Source organism: Schistocerca gregaria, chromosome 11 (genome assembly GCF_023897955.1).
Source record: "Schistocerca gregaria isolate iqSchGreg1 chromosome 11, iqSchGreg1.2, whole genome shotgun sequence".
NCBI lineage: Eukaryota > Metazoa > Arthropoda > Insecta > Orthoptera > Acrididae > Schistocerca > Schistocerca gregaria.
The window spans coordinates 26,102,369-26,127,233 of record NC_064930.1 but is presented as its reverse complement, the minus strand read 5'-3'; the positions used below and the strand labels follow the sequence as shown (position 1 = coordinate 26,127,233).

The following is a 24,865-nucleotide window of genomic DNA, read 5'->3' as shown; positions in this document are numbered from 1 at the left end:
GATGTGGAGGACAGTCGAAGGCAATGGGAAACCACCACTGGAATTACCTCCCTAGACATACACGGGATGGACCTTATAATGGTCGCCTACTCATAGATATTGCCATAATCACACTATTTCCCTCCCATATACGGAGCTTGTTAGCACTTGATGTTAGGTTGGCACCATTAAAGTGCATTGTGGTAATCGCTGCTGCTTGCTGAATCGCTGCTGTGTTTTGATGCTAATGCTGGCTCTAAATCTGGTTGTCTAGGGGTAAAAAGATGAGGTCCCGTGTTTTTGATGTGCTTTTGCTGATTAATAATGAGTGAAACCAACAAATATTTAAACATAAAATATTTATTACTCTGATGGCCATCTTAATTCCACTGTCCACCAAAGACAATAACACAACACAAAGTAGCACTTCTTTTACATTTTCTTTGCAATGTTTATCCACCTTGAACAATAACATACATACACTTTACCAAAGTGACATCAGACTCCACTCGTGACCCTTCTTGCTGCTTGTATTTATAACCTTGCCAAAGACTACTAAAAAGATATATAGTTTATAAGTCACATGTACATCTGTTATCACAATTTGTGCAGAAAAGTTATTAATTTATATCAAGTGACATAATTTAACAGGTTATTAAAATGACAAGACAGATTTGTTGACTTGACAGATTAATTCTTTGTTACAAAAAGGCCTTTTTTAGAAGTTTGTCAATTGACTTCTCTAATTTGCATAAATAAGTAGTAAATAATATGAATGATTAAGAATTACATTCGTTTTTGTCTAAAAAAGGAGTGTTTACGTGAATACTGAGTGAAAACGGTCCTAGTGAACAAATAGGTTTCACTGGGTGATTTTTATTTAAGGAGATCCAAAATACGTAAGTTGGCCACTATTTTTCGAACTTCATATCAATTATTTAAGATGAACTCAGTGTTTTTACATGATGACATTTACTGTATCAGTGATCAAGTGATATTAACTTTTGTATGGGTCAGGAATTCAGTATAATTTACTGGGTTGACTGTTTATGGAGACATGTCATGTAATCATTGTTAACATACACAATAATTTTTCTATAATCATAAATACTCATTAAACTGGTTTAATTTGGAGGGTATTGCATACTTTGGTAAAGTAAAGCCTTCAATAGGTTCCGTTATAACCTCTATGTACAATATTCTGGAGGTAAAGCTTCCCCTCAACCAGATCTCTGGGAGAGGAATACAATAAGGACTCCAGAGATTAGGGCAAATGGAAAAGGAAGGAAAGAGAAGAAAAAGGAAGTCTTGTTGTGGATTTGGACTTGGAATGTTTTAATCCTGCTAGGGGAAGGGAAATTATAAAATTATAAATGACAAGAAAGAAATTGGATGCACTTGGAATGTGTGAGGTGAGGTGAGGTGGGGTGGTTGTGGAGAACTAGAATTTGACAACTTCTGATTGTGCTATTGAGGTGAAGATAAAAATGGAATGTATGGGGTTGGAATTTTGATAGGCAAAAGACTGAAGGACAAGGTTATCAAGGTTGAATATGTTAATGGAAGAATAATGATGATGAGACTGAAAGGGAAAACGAAAGAGTTAGTTATCATCCAGATCTATATACCAACAAGTAATCATTCAGATGAAGAGGTAGAAGATGTTATGAGACAATATAAAACTTAGCAGATAGAGAGAAAAGAAATGCATGCATTGTTGTAATGGGTGATTGTAACATGGTAGTTGGTGATGGACCAGAAGGAAAAGCTCTGGGAAAATTTGGACTGGGAGAAAGAAATGAGAGAGGGCAAAGATTGTTGAAATACTGCAATGAAAATTTCATGGTAGTTGGAAATAATCTATTTGATAACTGCAAAAGACGGCAGTATACTTGGATATCTCAATTTGACAACAAAAGATATCAAATTGATTACATAATGACACAACAAAGTTACCGAAATTGCCTAAAGAGTGACAAAAGCTATTCAGGAGCAGATATTTTTTCAGATAATATATCAGTAATAGCTGAGGTTCTAGTTAAATTGAAAAGAACCTGGAAAGGCCAGAAGAGACGGCACAGTAACTTTGAGAAACTGAAAGACAAAGGCAACTGTTAAAAATTAGAGAAAGCATATTGTGAAATCATGACGTAAAGACAGGAAGCAGAATGTACAGAAGGAAGATGGGATCATTTTAAAAATGATCCCAAACAACAACAATAACAACAACAACAATGTAAATTATTAATCAAACCCACCCTAAGTCCACCATTTCTATCTTTCCTTTCATGAACTCAGTTTTGGTTCCTGCGCCATCCACCCGTATCTGGACACTTAATTTTTATGACGCTGTTAACCTTTGCACATGGCCAGCATGTCTTTGGATTTTGTGAAAGATACTTTGATAAGTCTCATTAAAGGTCTTGTTCATTGCCCACCTTTCAGCCAAATGCATTTGATTCAAAGTATCTCTGTCTGTAGCATTATACTTTGTTTTATGCCTATTGTGTGGTAGCTACCCTAATTGGAGGTTTTTCTAAGACTGCATACCACAGAGTGTCCCTCCCAACGTGAATTATCCTGCTAAGAACATGTCTGCCCTGAACATGATCACTACTTTTCTAAATTTGAGTTACAGTTCCACTACATCACATGCTCAGGACTGAAAGTTTAGAATTTTTCTTGATAGATGACACTATTGCCTCTTATTTAGTTTACTGAACATGTAAATGCTGTTACTTGTTTCGGCTGCCCTTTGTATTTTAGTTATCTTAGTTCTGCAATTGCTTCAGTGTAATTTTTTGTTACATACAGCTATAAAAGGTATAAAGTGTGGGAGGTGTCACAGAATAGTGAGTAGAGGGATCTGCTGCCAATCTTTTTTTTTAAAAAAAAAAAAAAAAAAAAAAACAATTTCACTGGGAGATGAAACACTGGGAAAATGGAAGAGGCTCTCTCCTGGAAATGCAACATACGCTGCTGGAACATTTTGATTGATAATCAGGAAGGGGTAGCCTGTGCGCTTCAGCACATTTGGAGAAATCAAGGAAGAACTGAAAAAGAACAGGAGAGAGAAAGAGAATGCAAACTGGTAGTTTCATCATAAACATCCAGAACAGATATCAAACACTGTCAGAGTTAAATGGAGAAGGGCCTCAGGTGGGATTCATCTTTAAGTCTGAGGGTCTTTTGTCTGTCTCACATATCTTGCACCAGGTGGAACAGTTTTGTTATGGTTCTACTTCTACTTCTACTTCTATGCAAACCACCATACAGCACATAACAGAGGTTACCAGGTACCACTAGTACTCAGTTCCTTTACTATTCCACTTGCAAATACAGTTAGGGAAAATGACTGTCTACATGCATCCATCTGAGTCCTAATTTCTTGTATCTTATCTCTGTGGTCTTTATGCACAATGTATGTTGGTAGCAGTAGAATTGTTCTGTAGTCAGCTTCAAATACCAGTTCTCTAAATTTTCTTGATAGTGTTAATCAAACACAATATCACCTTCCTTCCAAGGAATCCCATTTCAGCTCCTGAAGCACGTCCATGATACTTGTGTGTTGTTTATACCTACCAGTAACACTCAAGCAGTATTCAAGATAGGTCACACTAGCATCCTACATGCAGTCTCCTTTATAGATGGACCACACTTTAAAAAAATTCTCTCTATAAACTGAAGACAACCATTTGTCTTCCCTACCATAATCCTCACATGCTCAGTCCATTTCATATCACTTTGAAACATTACACCCAGACAGCTAAATAGCGTTACTGTGTCAAGCAGGACACCATTAATAATATTTGTTTTATTTGTTTTTGGGTGCAAAAACAACTAATGTCATAACCACCCATGTCATAACGTTAGCATATCAAGCAGCAAAAGAACTTAAAAACAATGATATATTAGAGCCCAGTTGATGGAAGAAAATTGATCTGTGAACAAGGGTTTTCTCAAGTAGAAAGGTCCACAAAAGACAATGCTGAGACAGTGGATGTCTAGAACCAAAGATTAAATTTTCTTTCTCTTATTGCTGCAATGGATAGAAAGTAAAACATGGCCCAACAGCCTGCTCATCACTGACTTGTAACTCAGACAGCAAACATACATGAGAATATAAGTGGTTAAAAAAAGGCATTTGGTCAGGAAATGGCAAACCGTCAAAGATTGATGACAAAGTGGCGGAGGAACACTGCTTAACAAATGGCAATGGCTAAAATGACAATGCACAATACACAACTTAGCTAAAATGATCTCTTCATGGCAATACAGTCAAGATGAGGCTGGCCAATCCATTGGGAGAGGTTTAATTCCCTGGAGCCTGTTCCCATGATGAGAAGACCAGCCTTGGCAGCGCTATCAGACCATTGTGACCAGGAGCCAACACGAACATCACAATGGCTATCTCAACAAAGAGATAATGGAAGCTTTCTTTGACCCATTGCAAAAGGGATGGGCTGTGTACAACACACAGGGAACTGAGAGAATTGGAGCATATGACACAATTAAATAACCTGAGCTGCCAGATGTACTGGGTGCCCTGATAGAGGGCGAAAAGCTCTGCTGTAAATATTGAGCAGTGATCTGGTAGAAACAGACTACAGACCAAGGTCAACAGACAATGAGAAGGATGCTTTCATAAAGAAAGAAGTTGTTGTCCAACAGAATAAAGAAATACTGGGCCAAAAGGAAACTGGGAAACAACTTGTATAAAACTGACTAAAGTAGTGCGAAGAAATGCAAAGAAATGTGTATAAAACATGAAAAAAGGCAGTGTCATATGAGAGTGGTTCCCAATACAAACAACTAAATATACTCCATGAGGAAGCAATTTCAGCCTTCAGCAAAATTTATCATCATTTGCTTTTCTATTTGCCCATTACAAATGGTACAGGAAGAAGTAAGCACAAATAGCACTGAAATCAGTCAGTAACCATATATAACTATGGAGTAAAAATTTATATACATTTAAATATCACTATGAAATACCAAAGTGCTGCACTTGGTGTGGTTCCATTGGAGGTGCTATGTCCTTGCGTCCTCCAATTTGTATAATGACCTACTCAACCAGTTATATAGAGAATTATTGTTTATTATGAGCCACAAACTATGGTGTATGTTAGTATTTTCATGTCGACAAACCACTGTGAGGAAAATTAGGGAGCTAATCCTTTTTCACCAGGAACTGTAAGCTTAAGGTATATCAGATTTGAACAAAACCGATCACTGACAGTGGTTGAACAGTTTACTGAAGGTGTTTTCTTGTACTTCACCAGGAAACGTCACTTTTCAAGATCTGATACAAAACAAACCCGACTTAAACTGCAATATCATGTACTTAATAAGTATGTTAACTTAGTAGAGACTGCTCCATTGAGGGGCTTGTTTGATACTATACATGTCTGCATTTCCTGACAGATTAAAATAATGTGCTAGGTTGGGGCAGCTTGAGCTCAGAATCTTTGCCTTTCCTGCTCCATTGCAAACATTTAATTGACAGGGTATTTCAAATCAGCACACACTCCACTGCATAACAAAAATTCATTATGGTATGCCTTAAATTGCTTATCCCATTGCTCCCTCTGCAGGGCTGTTACAGTGAAGGTGTGCATGAGCCACTTGTTCCGCCTTCCATCAGACAGCAAGAAAAGATCTGTAAACTGCAAATCCACTGACACTGCATTGATCAATAATGGCAGAACTTTTCACACAGTTCATGTGCAAATAATAAACATTTACTAAAGCACAACAAATTTTCTGTGATGCAAGCAGTCTGGCTCCTTTTGTGATGCAGCAGATCATTATAGTTGCCCATCAATGCTGATGTCATTAAAAGATAGCAGAACATATCCTTTTAAAGGTAACCAGCACAGCATTTACCTTCACATATTTAAGGCAGTGAGAACCAGGATAGAGTGGAGATTTGAATCCAATCCTTTAGAATGTGCTGGATTTCACCCTTTGACCACGCCAGGTACCAGAATGAATGTGCATGGATTTACCTTTACAACTGGCTAAATTCTGCAATACACTGTCAATGGTTATCACCCTAGTATCTCTTTTTTTCTGCTTTTAAGCATTTTATTTCTTCTCTCTGTCAGAAATTTTTATTGCTAAATACGTTTCTTTGGTTCTACTTTTATATGTCACTATTTTTCCAGTTGCTTCTCTAATATCATTATAGGTCAAGCTGCTCCAGTGATGCCCCACACAGCAAGGGCATCCACACCCATCCATCAATGCACTCATGGGCACATGCATGTAGTGTAAGCTATCCACCAAATGTCCCTATTGAACACATTTGTGCATGTGACAGCTGCTCAACAACCCCAACCTGCACACACTCAAGCAACTGAGTACAATCAGGTAACTGTGGCCTGGCTGCGAGACACCCACACATCAGCCATTTGTCCACACCTCCCTGTCTATCTGTACCCCAGCTAGGCACCCAAGTGTAAACAGTGTCTTGTAGACCATCATTACTCCTCTCGACACCTCAAAAAGTATGTTTTAATATATCATGGAAGGATGCAATTATAAAATTTCAAACTTGAACGTAATTTTCCATTTACTTCTCCCTGCAGACCGAAAAAAGAAAATATTTCCATCATATGTTGTTGCTACTGATTATGGATTTAAGGAGACTAAACATCTAAAGTCACCAGTTTCCCACCAAGGCAAGCAATTCCATGCAGTTCCCACTACTACTATTATTTTTACTTCTAGATTTCATATACATATCTTTTACTTAACTAGCAGCACCAATTAGAAACAAGCTGCACCATACCTCGATTTTTATGAAGTACTTCTCATTAGTCCCTTCTGTGAAGCACCTCACCCAATGATCAAAGTCAAACTGGTCAACAGTCATTTTGGATTTAGTTTTCAACAGGTATTTATGCAGCTCCTCAATATTACGTAACCTACGCTTGCAGGGAGCTCTGTAGTACACAGAGACATAATCAGAATGTTTCACCTTCTCCCTGTATGAAAGAAACAACAGTGATAATTTCCCTGGAAAAACTACAAGGGGAATGGAAATCTCAATTTTGAAAGTTCTGAACTAAAATGTCTCATAGAATCAAGTGTTTGTTTCATAGTATATACGAGAGAAAAAATAGTTTAGAAAACATTCAGTTGCCACTTTATGGAACTTGCAGTGGAATGGTTCAGTAATGCAGTTCACAAACATTTACCAAACAAAGAATGACTAACTTCTTGCAATGTCTTTCATTCCAATATTAGCCGAGGACAGACTTACTGGAAAATATTAATGATGCAACCTATAACCTCATCCTATCAACTAATTCATCATATGGATTTGCAGCTCCTTGTGTTTACCATGTTTGCAGTTAAAATTGTTGGACATAAGGTCTGCCAGTTGTGCAAAACACTGCTTTTTCCACATTCCTAAACATGTTTCAGCACCTCTGTGCCATAATCAGTGGGTTTCTGTTTCATTTAATCTTTCACTTGGTTTGCATGGTTTTTCAGGACCACTAGTGTATTATTTATTGCAGGTAGCTTATCCTGTAATTAGCATGTGTTTCGGTGAAGTGTAAAGTGCTTTTATGACCACACTTGTGAAAATGTGTGTTGTATTTATATGTACTTCACAACACCTCATCAGGATGCTGAGAGAAAAGGGCTTGCCACACTTAAACATGACAAACTACCTGTAATAAATACATCTATATCCATACTCCGCAAGCCACCTGATGGTGTGTGGCGGAGGGAACCTTGAGTACCTCTATCGGTTCTCCCTTCTATTCCAGTCTCGTATTGTTCGAGGAAAGAAGGATTGTCAGTATGCTTTTGTGTGGGCTCTAATCTCTGTGATTTTATCCTTATGATCTCTTCACGAGATATATGTAGGAGGGAGCAATATACTGCTTGACTTTCCACTGAACGTGTGTTCTCGAAACTTTAACAAAAGCCCGTACCGAGCTACAGAGCATCTCTCCTGCAGAGTCTTCCACTGGAGTTTATCTGTCATCTCCGTAACACTTTCGTGATTACTAAATAATCCTCTAATGAAGTGTGCTGCTCTCCATTGGATCTTCTCTATCTCCTCTATCAACCCTAACTGGTGCGGTTCCCACACTGCCAAGCAGTATTCGAGCAGTGGGCTAACAAGTGTACTGTAACCTACTTCCTTTGTTTTTGGACTGTATTTCCTTAGGATTCTTCCAATGAATTTCAGTCTGGCATCTGCTTTACCGACGATCAACTTTATATGATCATTCCATTTTAAATCACTACTAATGCGTACTCCCAGATAATTTATGGAATTAATTGCTTCCAGTTGCTGACCTGCTATTTTGTAGCTAAATGATATGGGATCTTTCTTTCTATGTATTCACAGCAATTACACTTGTCTACATCGAGATTCAATTGCCATTCCTTGCACCATGCGTCAATTTGCTGCAGATCCTCCTGCATTTCAGTACAATTTGCCATTGTTACAACCTCTCAATACACCACAGAATCACCTGCAAAAAGCCTCAGTGAACTTCCGATGTCATCCACCAGGTCATTTATGTGTATTGTGAATAGCAATGGTGCTATGACACTCCCCTGCGGCACACCTGAAATCATTCTTACTTCAGAAGACTTCTCTCCATTGAGAATGACATGCTGCATTCTGTTATCCAGGAACTCTTCAATCCAATCAAATAATTGATCTGATAGTCCATATACTCTTACAGAATACAGAAGTGGTGCTGAAAAACCATGCAAACCAAGTGCAAAGATTAAATAAAACAGAAGCCCACTGATGATGGGACAGAGATGCTGAAACATGAAACTTCCTGGCAGATTAAAACTGTGTGCCCGACCGAGACTCGAACTCGGGACCTTTGCCTTTTGCGGGCAAGTGCTCTACCAACTGAGCTACCGAAGCACGACTCACGCCCGGTACTCACAGCTTTACTTCTGCCAGTATCCGTCTCCTACCTTCCAAACTTTACAGAAGCTCTTCTGCGAAACATGCAGAACTAGCACTCCTGAAAGAAAGGATACTGTGGAGACATGCCTTAGCCACAGCCTGGGGGATGTTTCCAGAATGAGATTTTCACTCTGCAGCGGAGTGTGCGCTGATATGAAACTTCCTGGCAGATTAAAACTGTGTGCCCGACCGAGACTCGAACTCGGGACCTTTGGAAGGTAGGAGACGGATACTGGCAGAAGTAAAGCTGTGAGTACCGGGCGTGAGTCGTGCTTCGGTAGCTCAGTTGGTAGAGCACTTGCCCGCGAAAGGCAAAGGTCCCGAGTTCGAGTCTCGGTCGGGCACACAGTTTTAATCTGCCAGTAAGTTTCATATCAGCGCACACTCCGCTGCAGAGTGAAAATCTCATTCTATGCTGAAACATGTTTGGGAACGTGGAAAAAACAGTGTTTTGCACAACTGGCGGACCTTACATCCAGCAATACTATGAACGAATGTTAAACAATCTCAGACTTGCTATATCTCACAAGCAAAGGAATACGTGAAATGCAGCAAATCTGCTCCCCACCCCCCGCCTGCAACCCTACCTCCTCTTTCCATTTACTGGCTTCTAAGGTCATAAAATTATTTTTATCTCACTTCTTACTTTCCTTTTCCCTAAGCAATAAATCAGAGCAAATGATTGATCTAAATTAAAAGAAAGTAAACCTGTCTTTGATCCAAAGGCTATTGCTCTTTTATACAAGAAAAAGGGGGAAGGGACACGAGGAGAAACAACACTTATTACTGACCTCGTCCAGTCGTGTAACATTGGTTCTGAAAGATGACTGAGAAGGTTCCGAAATCTGGCACAATCTTTTCCAGTACTTGCAACCAGACATGAAGGCTGACACTTGTGCATTTTATAGGTAACCTGAGAATAGCATGAATAAAATATCAAGTCAATTAATTATTTATTTTATGATTTAAAAACATATAACATTTAGTTTTGGCAATATTATGAAAAGGATATATTATTACTCACCATATAGTGGTGATATTGAGTTGCAGACAGCACGACAAAAAAACTATCAAACAAGTAAGCTTTCAACCAAAAAGGCCTTCTTCCAAATTTTACACACACACACACACACACACACACACACACACACACACACACACACACACAAAACCACTGTCTCTGGCTGCCAAGGTAATGGGATACCAACCTTACTATTGGCCACAATATGGCCCAATAACCAGGAGTGATGATGTGAGGGGTTGGTTGTTGTCTATGGTACCCTTACAGCATAGTGGTACATCAACAATGTGCCCTTCATGGAAAGCCACCCTGGGCTTACATTTCAGCAAGATCACGCCCCCTCATACACAGTGAGAGTTTCTACTGCTTATCTTCATGCCTGCCAAACCCTGCATTGGCCAGCATCATCATCAGATCTCTCAACAATTAAGAAAATTTTGAACGTTATGGGCAGGGACCTCCAACCAGCTAGGTATTCTGATGATCTAACACACCAGTTGTACAAAATTTGAAACGACATCCCTCAGGACGACTTGTAACAACTCTATCAATCAATGCCAAGCCAGATGACTAAATGCACAAAGGCCAGAGGTAAACCAAAACATTATTGACTGCTCAGTTTTTGAAGCTCTTTCTATAGAATAATTAATCCAATTTTCTGAAATTGTAATCCTTTGTTTGCCTGTACATGTATGCACACCTACTGATTACTTTTTTAATTTAATGATGAAATTTGCCAAACAGATGTGCAGTTGAGATTTTATTTTATTTTACTTTCACTACCAGTTTTGGCAGTTCATTATGCCATCTTCAGATCCTATATGCACCTTTTAAAAATAATCAATATTGACATATGTTTCTGGATGTATGAATTCATAGCTCAAGTGCTTCCTTCAAAGGCTTGACAGTTGTAGTAAAGTCTTTGAAGGAAGCACTTGAGCTATGAATTCATGACATCCAGAAACATATGTCAATATTGATTATTTTTTAAAGGAGCATATAGGATCTGAAGATGGCATAATGAACTGCCAAAACTGGTAGTGAAAGTAAAATAATATAAAATAACATCTCTGTTGCACAGCTCTTTGCCGAATTTCACTGTTAAAATATTTGACCAGCTGCTATCCCATGTCCATAATGGATCAACAGAGTCTACTAATTATCATCCCATTCACATAATTCCTTCATGATACTTCTTTTTGTCTTGGAGTGTATGTGAACACACTGGGTGTGGGTGAAGCACGTGCTGACGCACAATGAGATTTCATAGAACATTTCAGATACTTAATTTGACATCATTTATTGGCATCATGTGATGATGAAGTATTGCACATGAGAGAGGGTGCTGATATCAGTAGACATTGTTCAATGCACTTAGGTTTAGGCTATAAGGTTTTATCAGGCGTGTGTGTGTGTGTGTGTGTGTGTGTGTGTGTGTGTGTGTGTGTGTGTGTGTGTGCGCGCGCGCGCGAGCGCGCATGTAAATTACAGGCACTCAATGTTGAGGTTCTCAGCACCCTTTCATATATTATTAAAAGAAATGAATGTGGATCAAACATCTAAAATGTTTATTACACCATACGAAGGAAACCTATAGACGCACAGTCATGCACTCAGTCCCACTCCATTCACTTTGATACACACACTTGTTAAATCTTACTCCTCTTAATACAATGGAGAAGGATGAAAGGTACTATGTATGGTATTAAAACAGATGTAAAATCACAGAAGAGTTAAAAGAAAAGTAAAGGAAATGTGACTGACCGATCACTTACAAAAAACATGGGTGAGGCAGTCACACTGTTAAAACTAAAAGAATCTCCCTGTAATTTTTGGAGACAAGTGGATATTATGGCAGAAAGTCAAGCATCGGCACGCCAGTTGGGAACAACAAAGCAGAGAGGACTGTGAGAAGAAGTCAGCCAATCGCATGCTGACTGACCTCTCTTCCAGGACAACGAGACAGCAGCGGCCCTATTTCAAGAGGACATAAGCACTGCAACCAACTGGTGACAGCCCAGTTCGATAGCAGCTTCAATATTACCCACTTCAATATCACCATCAATGACAGCCACTTGGATAGCAGCTTCTACATTAGCCACTTCAATAGCTATTCTAAACAGACTTTTCTCAGTTAGTGATCAGGAGTCACTACAAAGACTGATTATTTCATATGGCACCCTTAGCTTGCGGCTCATCTGTGTAGCTGCCAAAGTACTGTTTTTGATTAACTGTAATAAAACCCATTAATACAAGTTGTTTGATTTTTTATCTGGTCAAAGGAGTACACAGGCTTCCTAGACACAAAGGATTGATGCCGAGAATGGACAAATAGCACCATGAGGTGAGTAACTACCATAGTGACAACCTGTTACCAGAACCAGCTGACACAAATTTTGTTTCGACGTGGGCTTTTTTCTCTTGCTGGGAAATTAATTCTGCCTTGTGGTTTCTTTGCATGGGTGTGTTTAAATGTTTTAATAGTATCTTAGTGTGTTTTTTCTATTCAGTGTTTTCAGGTGAGGATTGCAGAAATTTCCTATGCTTGAGTGCTTCTTTTTATTGCTTGCATTTTCTGTTTATTGCATTAGCCTCTTTCAAAATGAGTCACCTACCTCTCCCAACCCTGCTTAGGCAACTGAGTGGCAAGTGACAGATGCAACACAGCTAACACAGATGTTTCAGTTTCAGACACAGCAGATTTCAACTCTTCTAAATATGGTACAGCAATTATTGGCGAACCAAACAACTAACGCAGCCCAACATGTGACAGCTGTAGCTCTGAGTGCTATATCAAATTTTTGCCAGTGTAATGAAAAAGAAGAGGAATGGCTTGAGTGGTTGCAACAGAATGAAGCTCACATCATTGCTCACCACGTATCAGGTACTGTGAAGCAACATTACTTTTTGTCAATGGTAGAAAGTGCAGTTTTTCACCTCATTCTGAAGTTGTTCCCTAACACCACTCTGAGTGAACTTTCCTATGATCAAGTTATTAGTTCTCTAACTAACTATTATGACCAGCTACATACCATTTCTTTCATTACAAGAATAGGTCAGAACAAACTTATCATGAGTGGGTAACATATTTGCAGGGTATGACGTGCAAATGCAAATTAAAATGTGCTTGTGGTGCTTTATATTCAGATGTTATGTTGAGAAATGTGACCGTGTACAATGTAATTGATATCACACTTAGAGAATAGATTTTGAAACTGTCAGATCCATCATTTCAGCACATAGTGAAAATTCCAGATCAGTATGATTCAGTGCCATAGTAGCCAATAAATTTGAGCAGCTACCAATTTCTCAGGCCGAGTTGTCCCTTGCTCATGACCGGCTCAGTAGGCAGCTGCATAAGCAGTTCTCTGAACAGGTGGCTACATCGGTGAATGCAAGTCAGTCATGCCCTTGGTGCTATTCATGGCACAAATGTGAAGACTGGCTGTCCAGACAAGCACAGTGTTACGCTTGGGACAAGAAAGGCCACATCCAATCCGTATGTTTCCAACACAACAAACATAAGAATTCTGCCCACTCCCAAATTCTAGTCACAAGGCCCATGCAATCAATGCAAAGTGTTCAAAGCCTACTGCAGGCATTAGCAAAACTAGCAAGCAAACAGTTTCTTCAGTGCTACACCAGTCTAACAAACATTTTGTTTAAAGATTCCAAGACTTACCAAGTGGGAAAGAGGCGGTAGATAGGCACAATAAAATAACACACAAACACACACACACAGAATTTCTAGCTTTCGCAACCGACGGTTGCTTCTTCAGGAAAGAGGGAAGGAGAGGGAAAGACGAAAGGATGGGGGTTTTAAGGGAGAGGGTAAGGAGTCATTCCAATGTCGGGAGTGGAAAGACTTCCCTTAGGGGGAAAAAAGGACAGGTGTACACTCGCACACACACACATATCCATCCGCACATACACAGACACAAGCAGAATGTACTTGGTACGGTATGGACAAATAGAACAGATGTCACAGTGTCATGCATGTGCAGAAAATTAGTCCGCTCTGCCACAAAAGTTCTCTGCTTGGCTTAAGTCACAATCATCATGGCAACGTGTTCACATAGACTCCGTGGGACATTTTTTGAACACTCGTTGGTTGATTGTGGTAGACTCTTATAGCAAGTTTTCTTTTGATGCGCCAATTAACTCAACATCATGTAGCACAGTTCAGGTGTTGCCCTCTATTTTTGGCCTCGAAGGTTTGTCTGATGTCACAGTGTTGGCCAACAGCGCTCAGTTCATGTCAAATGAATTTGAAACATTCTTGAATTCAATGGCTTACAACATCTAAGTAGTGCACAGTTACATCTACAACCCACTGGCAAAGGACATGTTTTGTCAAAACCTTCAAGCAGTAGATGGCCAAACTTTGCACAGCACACACGAAAGATCCAGCATTGAACTGTTTCTCACCTCCAGTCATTTGCATCCATGAGACGGGCCATCGTCAGCAGAATTGCTTCATGGCCGCCACCATCAGACACTGCTCCACCCTCCTCAGCATCCAGAACTGGAATATCACTTTGCGCCACAATATTGTGTTTTTCAGGGTTTTTAGTGGCAGCAGATGGTGGGCGCAAGGTGAGATCCTTTGTGAACCTGGCTCATGCACATATCTCATTTGAGGCCCAGACATGTATGACATGTATTATGTGGATTCTTAACTTTTCTCATTTCATTGTTATGTGATAGTTTTCTTTGTGCTGACTTCTACAGTCTCCTATTTGTAATAGTCCTAAGTAATAGTAAGTGGGGACATTGCAAGTGACTGCTCCCAATACGAATTTTTATATGTAATGTTAATATCTCATGTTTTTTGTGTGGGTTTATAATATCTTTGTAATCAATAAATTTTTGAGTGTATTTAACTCTGCATGCCTTCAGTGCAAATGCACTGTTGTGAGTAGTTATTCGTGGTCTCACAGAGTGTGCAAAGTTTTGTGATGTGAACATGGCACATACACTTGAAAATTAATGCTTTTATGAAGTCTGTGTTGTTACTGCTATTTGTGGTGCATAGTTTTGTGTTAACATGAGGTGAACAACAAATAATTTGAGCTGAAATTTAAGTTTGTGTTTGATTTGTCAAAGTTTTGGGGAGTGCACTTGTGGCGTCGCAACTAGTGCGAGCGCACAGTTTTCTATCAAATATTTACTGTGAAATGTAGACAGACTGTAAAGTAGCCATCAGATTAGCATATGTGCTGTAGCGGGCAGATTACCGGTGTCCGTTCGTCTGACGTCACGACCATATGGCATGTCTGTACCGTGAGAATGTAAGACCTGTGCGCTAACTAGCCGCGTGTATAACGTGGAACTTTCATCTTTAATAACTTCTAACTGAGGAACCTGAGGAAATTAAAAGTTAATATACTAGTTTCTGTTATGAATAAAAATAAGTCATCCAAATTTGAGCTTTGAAACCTGCATATTTTGGAAATTAGAAAAATCTTACAGAAAACGCAAATTTCTACAATTTTCGAGTCTAAATAAATACCATTATGTATAGATCACCTTCAGTGACCATCCAACTATGAAACAAAATCACCTTCCGTGCTTTTGTATTTATTTTGAGAATTTTACTTTTAGAAATTCACCTATAACTTTGTTAAAACCATAAATGTTTTGAATTTTTGTGAACAGTTATTTTATATGAGTAGGTGAGAGTGAATGAGTGTGCCTGAGTGAATGAAAGAGGGACATTCGCCATTCTTTGCAAGTGTATAAAATCTAGGTTGGAACTCGCAAGTGTTCAGACGATGTAACCGTGGGAACAGAGTCGCCAGTGGTTCCCCATCTTAGTGAATGTCGGATGTCCAAGAGTGTATGGTATTGTACAAGCAGCCAGAACGTTCGCGAGTATTTAAATAATTTCTGGAAATAAAGTAAAGTCTAGTTTTCCTTTCGGTTTGTTAAATTATACAGTAAATTTTGTGTAACAAGAAATCATGACGTAAATGATTCAGAAGTCATGACTGGTGCGTGCTAGATTTTGGCGCGAGGCGCACCCAAAGAGTTAATTCTGATTGGCTGTGTGATGTGTGAGCCAATGAGATGCGAGGACGGTTAGCAGACTAGGAGAGTGAGTCGCGAGTGGATGAGGAGTCGCGAAGGAACTGTGATCGAGAAGAGACATGCTTGATGTGTCCTCGCGAATAATGTGTAAAATGAAGTCATAAAACGGCTTCATCGGTTCGGTACTGTGCGATTTGAGACTGGAAGAGTCCAGTAACGCGTAGTGTGAGTTTGAGCGAGTTGTGACTTTTCGTTCCGCGAAAGACGCAAGTAACTTTAATAATTAAAAGCGTGGCGGTACTTCGTAAACTTTTACTAAGTGCTTATGGCGAGCATTAACGTTAAAAAACGAACTATTATTGAACATCGACTGCAAACGTGTATGTTAGAAAATCGTCTGTGTTGCAGTTAAGTAAATTCCGTAACTTTGAAAGCTAATTCTGGCGGGGTTTGAGTGTGGATAGAATTGTGAACTGAACTTTCTTCAAACGTAGATTAGCGGGCTGATGATCAGGCTTAAAGACAATAAAGAGCTTAAATAGAATTACCAACTTCGCGTTCTCGTTTGAGTAAACAATTACTACCATTCCAATAACTCAATTTATTTAGGAAGATTGCTCATAGATTGTATTTCAGCAAACATGTATCGCGGCCTCCGGTGAGCGGCTATTAAATTGCAGTTTCTTCAACACTGCTTTTCTGCAATTTTTCCAGTAGCTGCTATCAGGAGAGGCGAGTGCAGCAACTACCTAAGAAACGAGGTAGGTGGATTTTCTTTCAGGGAAAGGAAACTGCGCGATAAGAGCCTGACCCGTCGCAAGTGGTGCATCGGCCGGGAAATAAAAATAGTAAATTCCAGTGAATTTCAAAAAAAAGCAGTAGTGACAATTACCGGACAATACAGGAGTGCTCGCTATGTGTAGGAACTGTGTAGCGTACAAATTGATATCGCCACGTGAATAGGAAGGACAGTGAAAGTGTCCGTGAACTGTAATGTGTTGTACGGAACGGAAGAATTTTTCGGTGACTACGCGCCGATTGGAATAGCAGTCTACGACGGCGTCTGGCAGACGATGAGCTACGGAGACTACGCAGAGGCGACAACAGCAGTGGCAGATGGCAGCGCTGATTCGAGCGGGGGCCCGGAAACTGGTACAGCATTGCAGTGTATGGTGAACGGACCCGCAGTTTCATCTAGCAGCAACGCAGCACGCCGAAGCACAAAGTTAAGTACAGTGCTTTTGAAAACTTTGTGTGTTTGTGGAGTCAAACTGAGAAAAATGGCTGAGTTTCAACCAAGTGACAAAAAGGCGGAACTAAGTTGTGATAGTGGGATGGAGACAGGGGAAAATGACCCCATGAATTTTAGTTTAGACGTGTCTCAACCCAATTTCAGTAGTAGTTTGACTGATTCATCCTATGTTAATTATAGTTTGGAGTCAGATCCAAATATGTCAGTGCCCAGTGAGTTACAGTTACCCATGCCGGTAGTTAATGTTAATAGGGACATTGTATCAGCAAATGAGGGGGCGAAGGATAATGTCGCCAGTATGCTGATGAATCTATTAACTAAGATGAACGTGTTGGATTCCAATATGTCAAGTAAGATGGATTCCAGTATGTCAAAATTGGAAACTAATATGTCACAAATGGAAACTAATATGTCAAGTAAAATGGATTCAAAAATGTCTAAATTAGGATCTGATTTAAGTAATGAGATGACTAAAATGGGCACTGATTTAGATTCCAAAATATCCGATCTCAGAGACTGTTGGAAGCAAGATTTAGCAGTGCTCAGTAGTAAAGTAAATGTTGAAATACAGCAGGTTAAACTAGAATGTACAGAAAATATTGTTCAAGTGCAAAGTGAATTGACGACACGAATCGAACAGGTTACTGAGGATCAACAGCAATTTAAATCCCATGTTGATGCAGAATTAGATAAAGTATGTGAGCACATAAAAGTGGTAGAGAATTCCAATGAAATTAATCATGCCGCCTTAGAATGTAAAGTAAATGATACCAAAATTCGGTGTGAGAAACTTGGAGAGCAAGTTGTAAATAAGGTCAATAATTTAGAGACTCACATAAGCCATTTCAGTGAAAGTGTGAATGAGCAACTTTGTGGGCATGAATGCAGACTAACCAAAGTAGAACAGTGTGTTTCTAACCATAGTGGTAGTATAATTTCCAGTGGAATAATTGAATCTACCGAGGTTGCGTATGTTACCCACAGACAGTTTTTAAAATTTGACCCAAGTAAGAACATGCACCCCAGAGAATTTTGGAACGATTTTGAAGACGTTTTGCCGAAAGTATGGAGCGATAAACAAAAGATAGGCTTTATCACTTCAAATTTGATGGGAGAGGCCAGAGTATGGGGGAATTTAGCCTCTGAAAAATACGCGAAATTGTCAGAATTTAAATTAGCGTTCTTTGAGGAATACTGGGGAAAGAGAAAGCAGATGGATGTTCTTAATCGGTTCTGGTCGGGAGAGAAGTATGACCCCAAGAGAGAGGGCATCAAACGATTTGTTCAAAGGTGGGTAACAACTCTGTCCTACCTTAGTAATAAGTTAGAAACAGAACAGATCATATTAGGGGTAGAAAATAAGCTACCGTGGAACTGGAAAACTAAGATCATATCTGCGCCCCGAGATAACATTGACAAGTTCGTACAGTATTTAGAAAGGGTTGAATCCGTCCAAAAAGAAGAAGAAAACATGAGGAGGGAGCATCGCCCGCCTGCTAGGCAGAATGACAATCGCGCGGATGTAAACATTAATAGGATGGGTGTTCAGAGAGGCGGCGGATACCGTGGCAGTTCACGTGGTAGAGGAAGAACAGATGTTAACAGGTTCAATGAACGCGAGCAGTATGACAGCGGCCGACAGATGTCAGGAGGTGAGGCGGTCAGCTGGAGGCATAGTGATGACGCACCGCGCTCGGAAAACCATTAATTGTCTACGAGTGTGCTGGCGATCGTAGGCAACAGCGTTTAAAGTTAAATCCGCTGGCAAAACCATTCATAAGAAAGCAGCCTGAACGACCACCTAACATAAATGTTGTTGCTACAAAATTTAGGGAGGATAACGTAAAACAGACAGAGATAGTAGCTTTAAGTCAAGTGGAGGTTAATGAACCAATTAACTGTAAGAATAATCATAAGAAGCCACTTATTGAAGAACTAAGTACTAGTTATAAGGGTAATAATCAGAAAGACATTATGCACAGTAAAACTAATGAAGAGCTGTCGGATAGGGGTGAGAACAGTAATAATGGCAGGGTTGTGACTGTGCTTGATAAGATAATTGATGTTGTAGATAGTTACGAAGAAGAGGATAGATTAGAGGAGGAGGTAGAGGTTAATGACGACGCCTTGGATAGGGTCGTAGAAAAGGAGGTTAATGAGAAAGAGGGGGAAACATTGGAAAAATGTTTTGACTTAGCAATAGTGGATAGGCTGATAGGAGCTGCCACTAGAATTGAGGGTGATAATAAGCATGAAATAAACCCTGTAAGTGTGAATGTGATTGCCACCCAAAAGACAGGCTTCGAAAGGAGAGAAATTGTGCAAGATTTATTGGAGGAAGCAGAACCCAAAATAAATAAAGAGTACTTAGGGCAACCGATAGTAGAGCTAAGAGTATTAAATAAACCAGTTAAATGTTTGATAGATACTGGATTGGAAGTCTGTGCAGTATCCCAGAACTTGGTAAATGAACTCCCTAACAGTAAACAGATTGTTAAGATGCCAGTAAGTGGCTTGAACATTGTAGTAGCAACCGGTAAGACTAAGAAGACAGTAAAACAGGAAGTGTTTCTACCCATAGCATTTAAGGAAGTAGAAATAAGACAGAACTTCTTAGTTATAAATGGACTGAGTGTAGACATATTGGTGGGGGCTGACTTTTTGAATAAATATGAAGGATGGGTGAATTTTTCTACCAACGATGTTATGGTAAAAATTAAGGGTAAACTAATTACTATACCTTTCATCGGTAAGCAGCTATGTGAGGATCCTGAGCAGAATGATTTTCCTATATGTATTTGTAAAACAGAGAAATTCTTGGAGGGCTATAATGAGTACGGTGGCAAAAAAGTAGAGGATCCGTCTGAGCTTGTGAGTGTCAGAAATAGGATCGAGGAGAAATTACTAGAATTAATTGATATTGAGAGTGAGTAGATACCTCAGAGAGCTTTGCACTCTTTGCAGAGCTAAGTGCGTGACGAGCACTAGGTCTCGAGTCGTTTGACAATATTTCTTCCACTTTCTTTTCCGTATTGTCAACCTACCTCTTCTTTCATTCAGAACTAAAATTCTATCGTCTTTCCTTCTTCTCTATCGTAGTTTTTAAGTGATAAAGTGTTTAAGTAATGAGTAGGAAAGAACCTCAGTGCAGTATAGGTTAAGCGTAAGGAATGAGTGTAAGAGAAAATCAAAAAGGATTAAGATACCTCAGATAAGTAATAAGTCTCAGTAAAGTAAATGTTTGGCCTAAGGTGTGAGTAATGCCCTTAGAAAGGTAAAATAACTAAGAAATGTAAGAGCCTCAGAAAATATGGTGACGAACATTGAAGCTGTTTGAAGTAACAGAACGATATGTTAAGACGTAGCATTAAGCTAATGTTTAGGAAAGGAAATGGAGCAGTACAGCAAAACTGTCTGTTCAATGAAGTCAGAGCCTCAGGAGGTGATTTAGAGGTAAAATGAGTAAAGGTACAGTGCAACAAGGTTGACTGTCAAAGGGGTAAAGGAAGTTAAGTTAAAGGGACAGTGCAGCAGGACTGACTGTCAAATGAAGAGAAATATGTGAGAAAAGGAGAAAGAATGAGCATAGTGTTTGGCTAGCTCGATATTAGGAAAGAGTGAGGCTACGAAGGTGAGTAAATAAAAAGCTTAATGTTGGTAACCAGAGGTGGCGTTTGTTGGTAAACAGAGGAGATGTTTGTAAACAAAAGGAAGTGAGGCTACGAATGTAAACAGAGCTGAGGCGACGTTGGTAACTCAGGAGGTGGATGTATGTTAGAAAGTATGGGTAACGAGGTTTCGCAGATTAGTAGGAAACGCTTTAACAAATACTAACCTGAGTGTGTGAAGTATGAGTATGAGAGTTGTAAATTAAACCCGAATGTGACTAGAGAAAACCTGATGTTGACAAGAAATTGAAGTAACTCCAGATATGTGAGATGAGGAAAGTACCCATGACATCGATTCCATTTTTGACCAGAGACACACAAAGCTCCCCAAGTTTGTCGTAGAGATTAGTATAAGGATTGTAGTGTTGATAAATGAATAAGTAAATATGTATTTTTCAGTGTTTAATTTATGATACAGGACTACAGGAGATTGCCTGGAGACAGAATTGTAATATTGATAATTTTGTGTATATTTTATATTGTTGTGTATTGTACAGGAACTGGAGAGTCACCAGTGCTGGCGGAGATTTATTATGTATTTGTGAACTATTTGTAGGAATTGTTTTTCTTAGTATTTCTTATGTAACCATAACTTGTTTGATTATGAGATGAAGAAGTAATTAAAGAGTAAATGTGCCACTTCGGTACTGCATTAGGAAAGTCAATTCACTTTTCACTTTAAAAAAAAAAAAAAAAAAAAAAAAAAAAAAAAAAAAAAAAAAAAAATTTGAAAATTGTACATACTGTAAAGTAAATTTTATCAAAAATATGAGACTTTAGAGTCAAGCAGATAGCGCCATTTATCGCTGCTGTAGGTTAAGACGTAGCAGTTAGAAAGGGAACTGAGGCCAGCTGATGTTTCAGGTGCGCCGAAGTAAACAGAGGTGGTAGCACGAGACTTGAAATGGACCTCCCAAGCAGGACCCGGTTGAACTACGAGTGCTATCAAAATCTTAAGTGTAAGTGGTAAAAAAGTGACGCTCACCATAGCGGTAGTAGTGTTAGTGTGCGTGTGACGTACATCAAGATAGTATTTAGGTTTGTTTTCTCTTTCAGGAATTTGTAAATAGAATTTTGTAACCTGAAAAATTTTTTTTTGAATGATGATAAAAGTGCATGTTTAGATATAAGATGTTTTGTAGGTCGTCAGCCCTAGGTATAAGTGGATGATTGATGTACAGGAACTATAAATGTTAAATAGCTGTTTGAGTAAATCTTTAATAGAAATTTTTTTTAGAAAACTAAAAGTTTGTCATGAATGAAAAAATTTAGTTTCCTCAGGAGGTGTGTGGCGTCGCAACTAGTGCGAGCGCACAGTTTTCTATCAAATATTTACTGTGAAATGTAGACAGACTGTAAAGTAGCCATCAGATTAGCATATGTGCTGTAGCGGGCAGATTACCGGTGTCCGTTCGTCTGACGTCACGACCATATGGCATGTCTGTACCGTGAGAATGTAAGACCTGTGCGCTAACTAGCCGCGTGTATAACGTGGAACTTTCATCTTTAATAACTTCTAACTGAGGAACCTGAGGAAATTAAAAGTTAATATACTAGTTTCTGTTATGAATAAAAATAAGTCATCCAAATTTGAGCTTTGAAACCTGCATATTTTGGAAATTAGAAAAATCTTACAGAAAACGCAAATTTCTACAATTTTCGAGTCTAAATAAATACCATTATGTATAGATCACCTTCAGTGACCATCCAACTATGAAACAAAATCACCTTCCGTGCTTTTGTATTTATTTTGAGAATTTTACTTTTAGAAATTCACCTATAACTTTGTTAAAACCATAAATGTTTTGAATTTTTGTGAACAGTTATTTTATATGAGTAGGTGAGAGTGAATGAGTGTGCCTGAGTGAATGAAAGAGGGACATTCGCCATTCTTTGCAAGTGTATAAAATCTAGGTTGGAACTCGCAAGTGTTCAGACGATGTAACCGTGGGAACAGAGTCGCCAGTGGTTCCCCATCTTAGTGAATGTCGGATGTCCAAGAGTGTATGGTATTGTACAAGCAGCCAGAACGTTCGCGAGTATTTAAATAATTTCTGGAAATAAAGTAAAGTCTAGTTTTCCTTTCGGTTTGTTAAATTATACAGTAAATTTTGTGTAACAAGAAATCATGACGTAAATGATTCAGAAGTCATGACTGGTGCGTGCTAGATTTTGGCGCGAGGCGCACCCAAAGAGTTAATTCTGATTGGCTGTGTGATGTGTGAGCCAATGAGATGCGAGGACGGTTAGCAGACTAGGAGAGTGAGTCGCGAGTGGATGAGGAGTCGCGAAGGAACTGTGATCGAGAAGAGACATGCTTGATGTGTCCTCGCGAATAATGTGTAAAATGAAGTCATAAAACGGCTTCATCGGTTCGGTACTGTGCGATTTGAGACTGGAAGAGTCCAGTAACGCGTAGTGTGAGTTTGAGCGAGTTGTGACTTTTCGTTCCGCGAAAGACGCGAGTAACTTTAATAATTAAAAGCGTGGCGGTACTTCGTAAACTTTTACTAAGTGCTTATGGCGAGCATTAACGTTAAAAAACGAACTATTATTGAACATCGACTGCAAACGTGTATGTTAGAAAATCGTCTGTGTTGCAGTTAAGTAAATTCCGTAACTTTGAAAGCTAATTCTGGCGGGGTTTGAGTGTGGATAGAATTGTGAACTGAACTTTCTTCAAACGTAGATTAGCGGGCTGATGATCAGGCTTAAAGACAATAAAGAGCTTAAATAGAATTACCAACTTCGCGTTCTCGTTTGAGTAAACAATTACTACCATTCCAATAACTCAATTTATTTAGGAAGATTGCTCATAGATTGTATTTCAGCAAACATGTATCGCGGCCTCCGGTGAGCGGCTATTAAATTGCAGTTTCTTCAACACTGCTTTTCTGCAATTTTTCCAGTAGCTGCTATCAGGAGAGGCGAGTGCAGCAACTACCTAAGAAACGAGGTAGGTGGATTTTCTTTCAGGGAAAGGAAACTGCGCGATAAGAGCCTGACCCGTCGCACACTGTGAATGACAAGCAGTGGAATAACATTTTAATGGCAATACGATATCTAGCATATAAACAGGCTACTTTACAAATGAAATTTGACATTAATGAGAAATTAACTACTGATCGTTGATCTTGGGAGCCAAGATCTGGTAGGAGAGGCAGGAGGAGCCTCTCAGGTAATTATCAAGTGAAATCTGCCTCAAACCATGATGAAGATGGGAACATGGCAGCTAGCTCCAAATGTGGAAAAATGTAGTTTAATGCTGATGAGTAGGACAAACAAACCTGTAATGTTCTGGTAGGCTATTACTAGTGTCCTGCTTGACACAGTCAAGTGATTTAAATATCTGGGTGTAATGTTGCAAAGAAATATGAAATGGAACGAGCATGTGAGAACCGTGGTAGGGAAGGTGAATGGTCAACTTCAGTATATTGGGAGAACATTAGGAAAGAGAGGTTGACTTGTAAAGAAGACCACACACAGAATGCTGCTGTGGCATATTCTTGAGTGCTGCTCAAGTGTTTGGTATCTGTATCAGTTCGGTTGATGGAAGACATCAAAGCAATTCAGGCATGGCCAGCTAGATCTGTTACCAGCAGGTTTGAACAACATGTTAACTGTTACAGAAATGCTTTGGGAACTCAAGTGGGAGTCCCTGGAGGGGAAAGCAATGTTCTTTTTGAGAAAAAATATTGAGAAAATTTAGAGAACCAGCATTTGAAACTTAATCTTGAACAATTCCACTGCCGCCAATGTACATTTTACGTAAGGACTGTAGAGACAAAATACTGTATGAGAAATTAGAGCTTATGTGGAGGGATAAGACAGTCATTTTTCCGTTGCTCTATTTACAAGTGGAACATGAAACCAAATGACTAGTAGGGTACCCTCCACCACACACTGTACAGTGACTTGTAGAGTATCTATGTGGATGTGGATGTCAATGTGAATGTAGAATG

General features: G+C 39.2%; 1 protein-coding gene and 1 non-coding gene across 7 annotated transcripts in view; both read right to left on the bottom strand.

Moving 5' to 3' along the window:
- LOC126295317 (histone-lysine N-methyltransferase eggless-like) overlaps nucleotides 1-24,865 on the bottom strand; it is a 337,334-nt gene that overhangs the window by 81,108 nt on the left and 231,361 nt on the right. For 4 of the 6 annotated variants that reach the window (XM_049987773.1, XM_049987771.1, XM_049987774.1 and 1 more), the window contains 2 exons: nucleotides 9,724-9,845; nucleotides 6,773-6,968 (listed from right to left, as the gene is read on the bottom strand). In XM_049987773.1, the coding sequence (XP_049843730.1) occupies nucleotides 6,773-6,968; nucleotides 9,724-9,845 (318 nt within the window). The remainder of the gene's footprint in view (nucleotides 1-6,772; nucleotides 6,969-9,723; nucleotides 9,846-24,865) is intronic. The other 2 variants (XM_049987776.1, XM_049987775.1) reach the window with 1 other exon arrangement.
- On the bottom strand, nucleotides 8,814-8,888 carry Trnal-caa (transfer RNA leucine (anticodon CAA)). Its single transcript has one exon. It is a non-coding gene; the product is annotated as a tRNA-Leu (tRNA).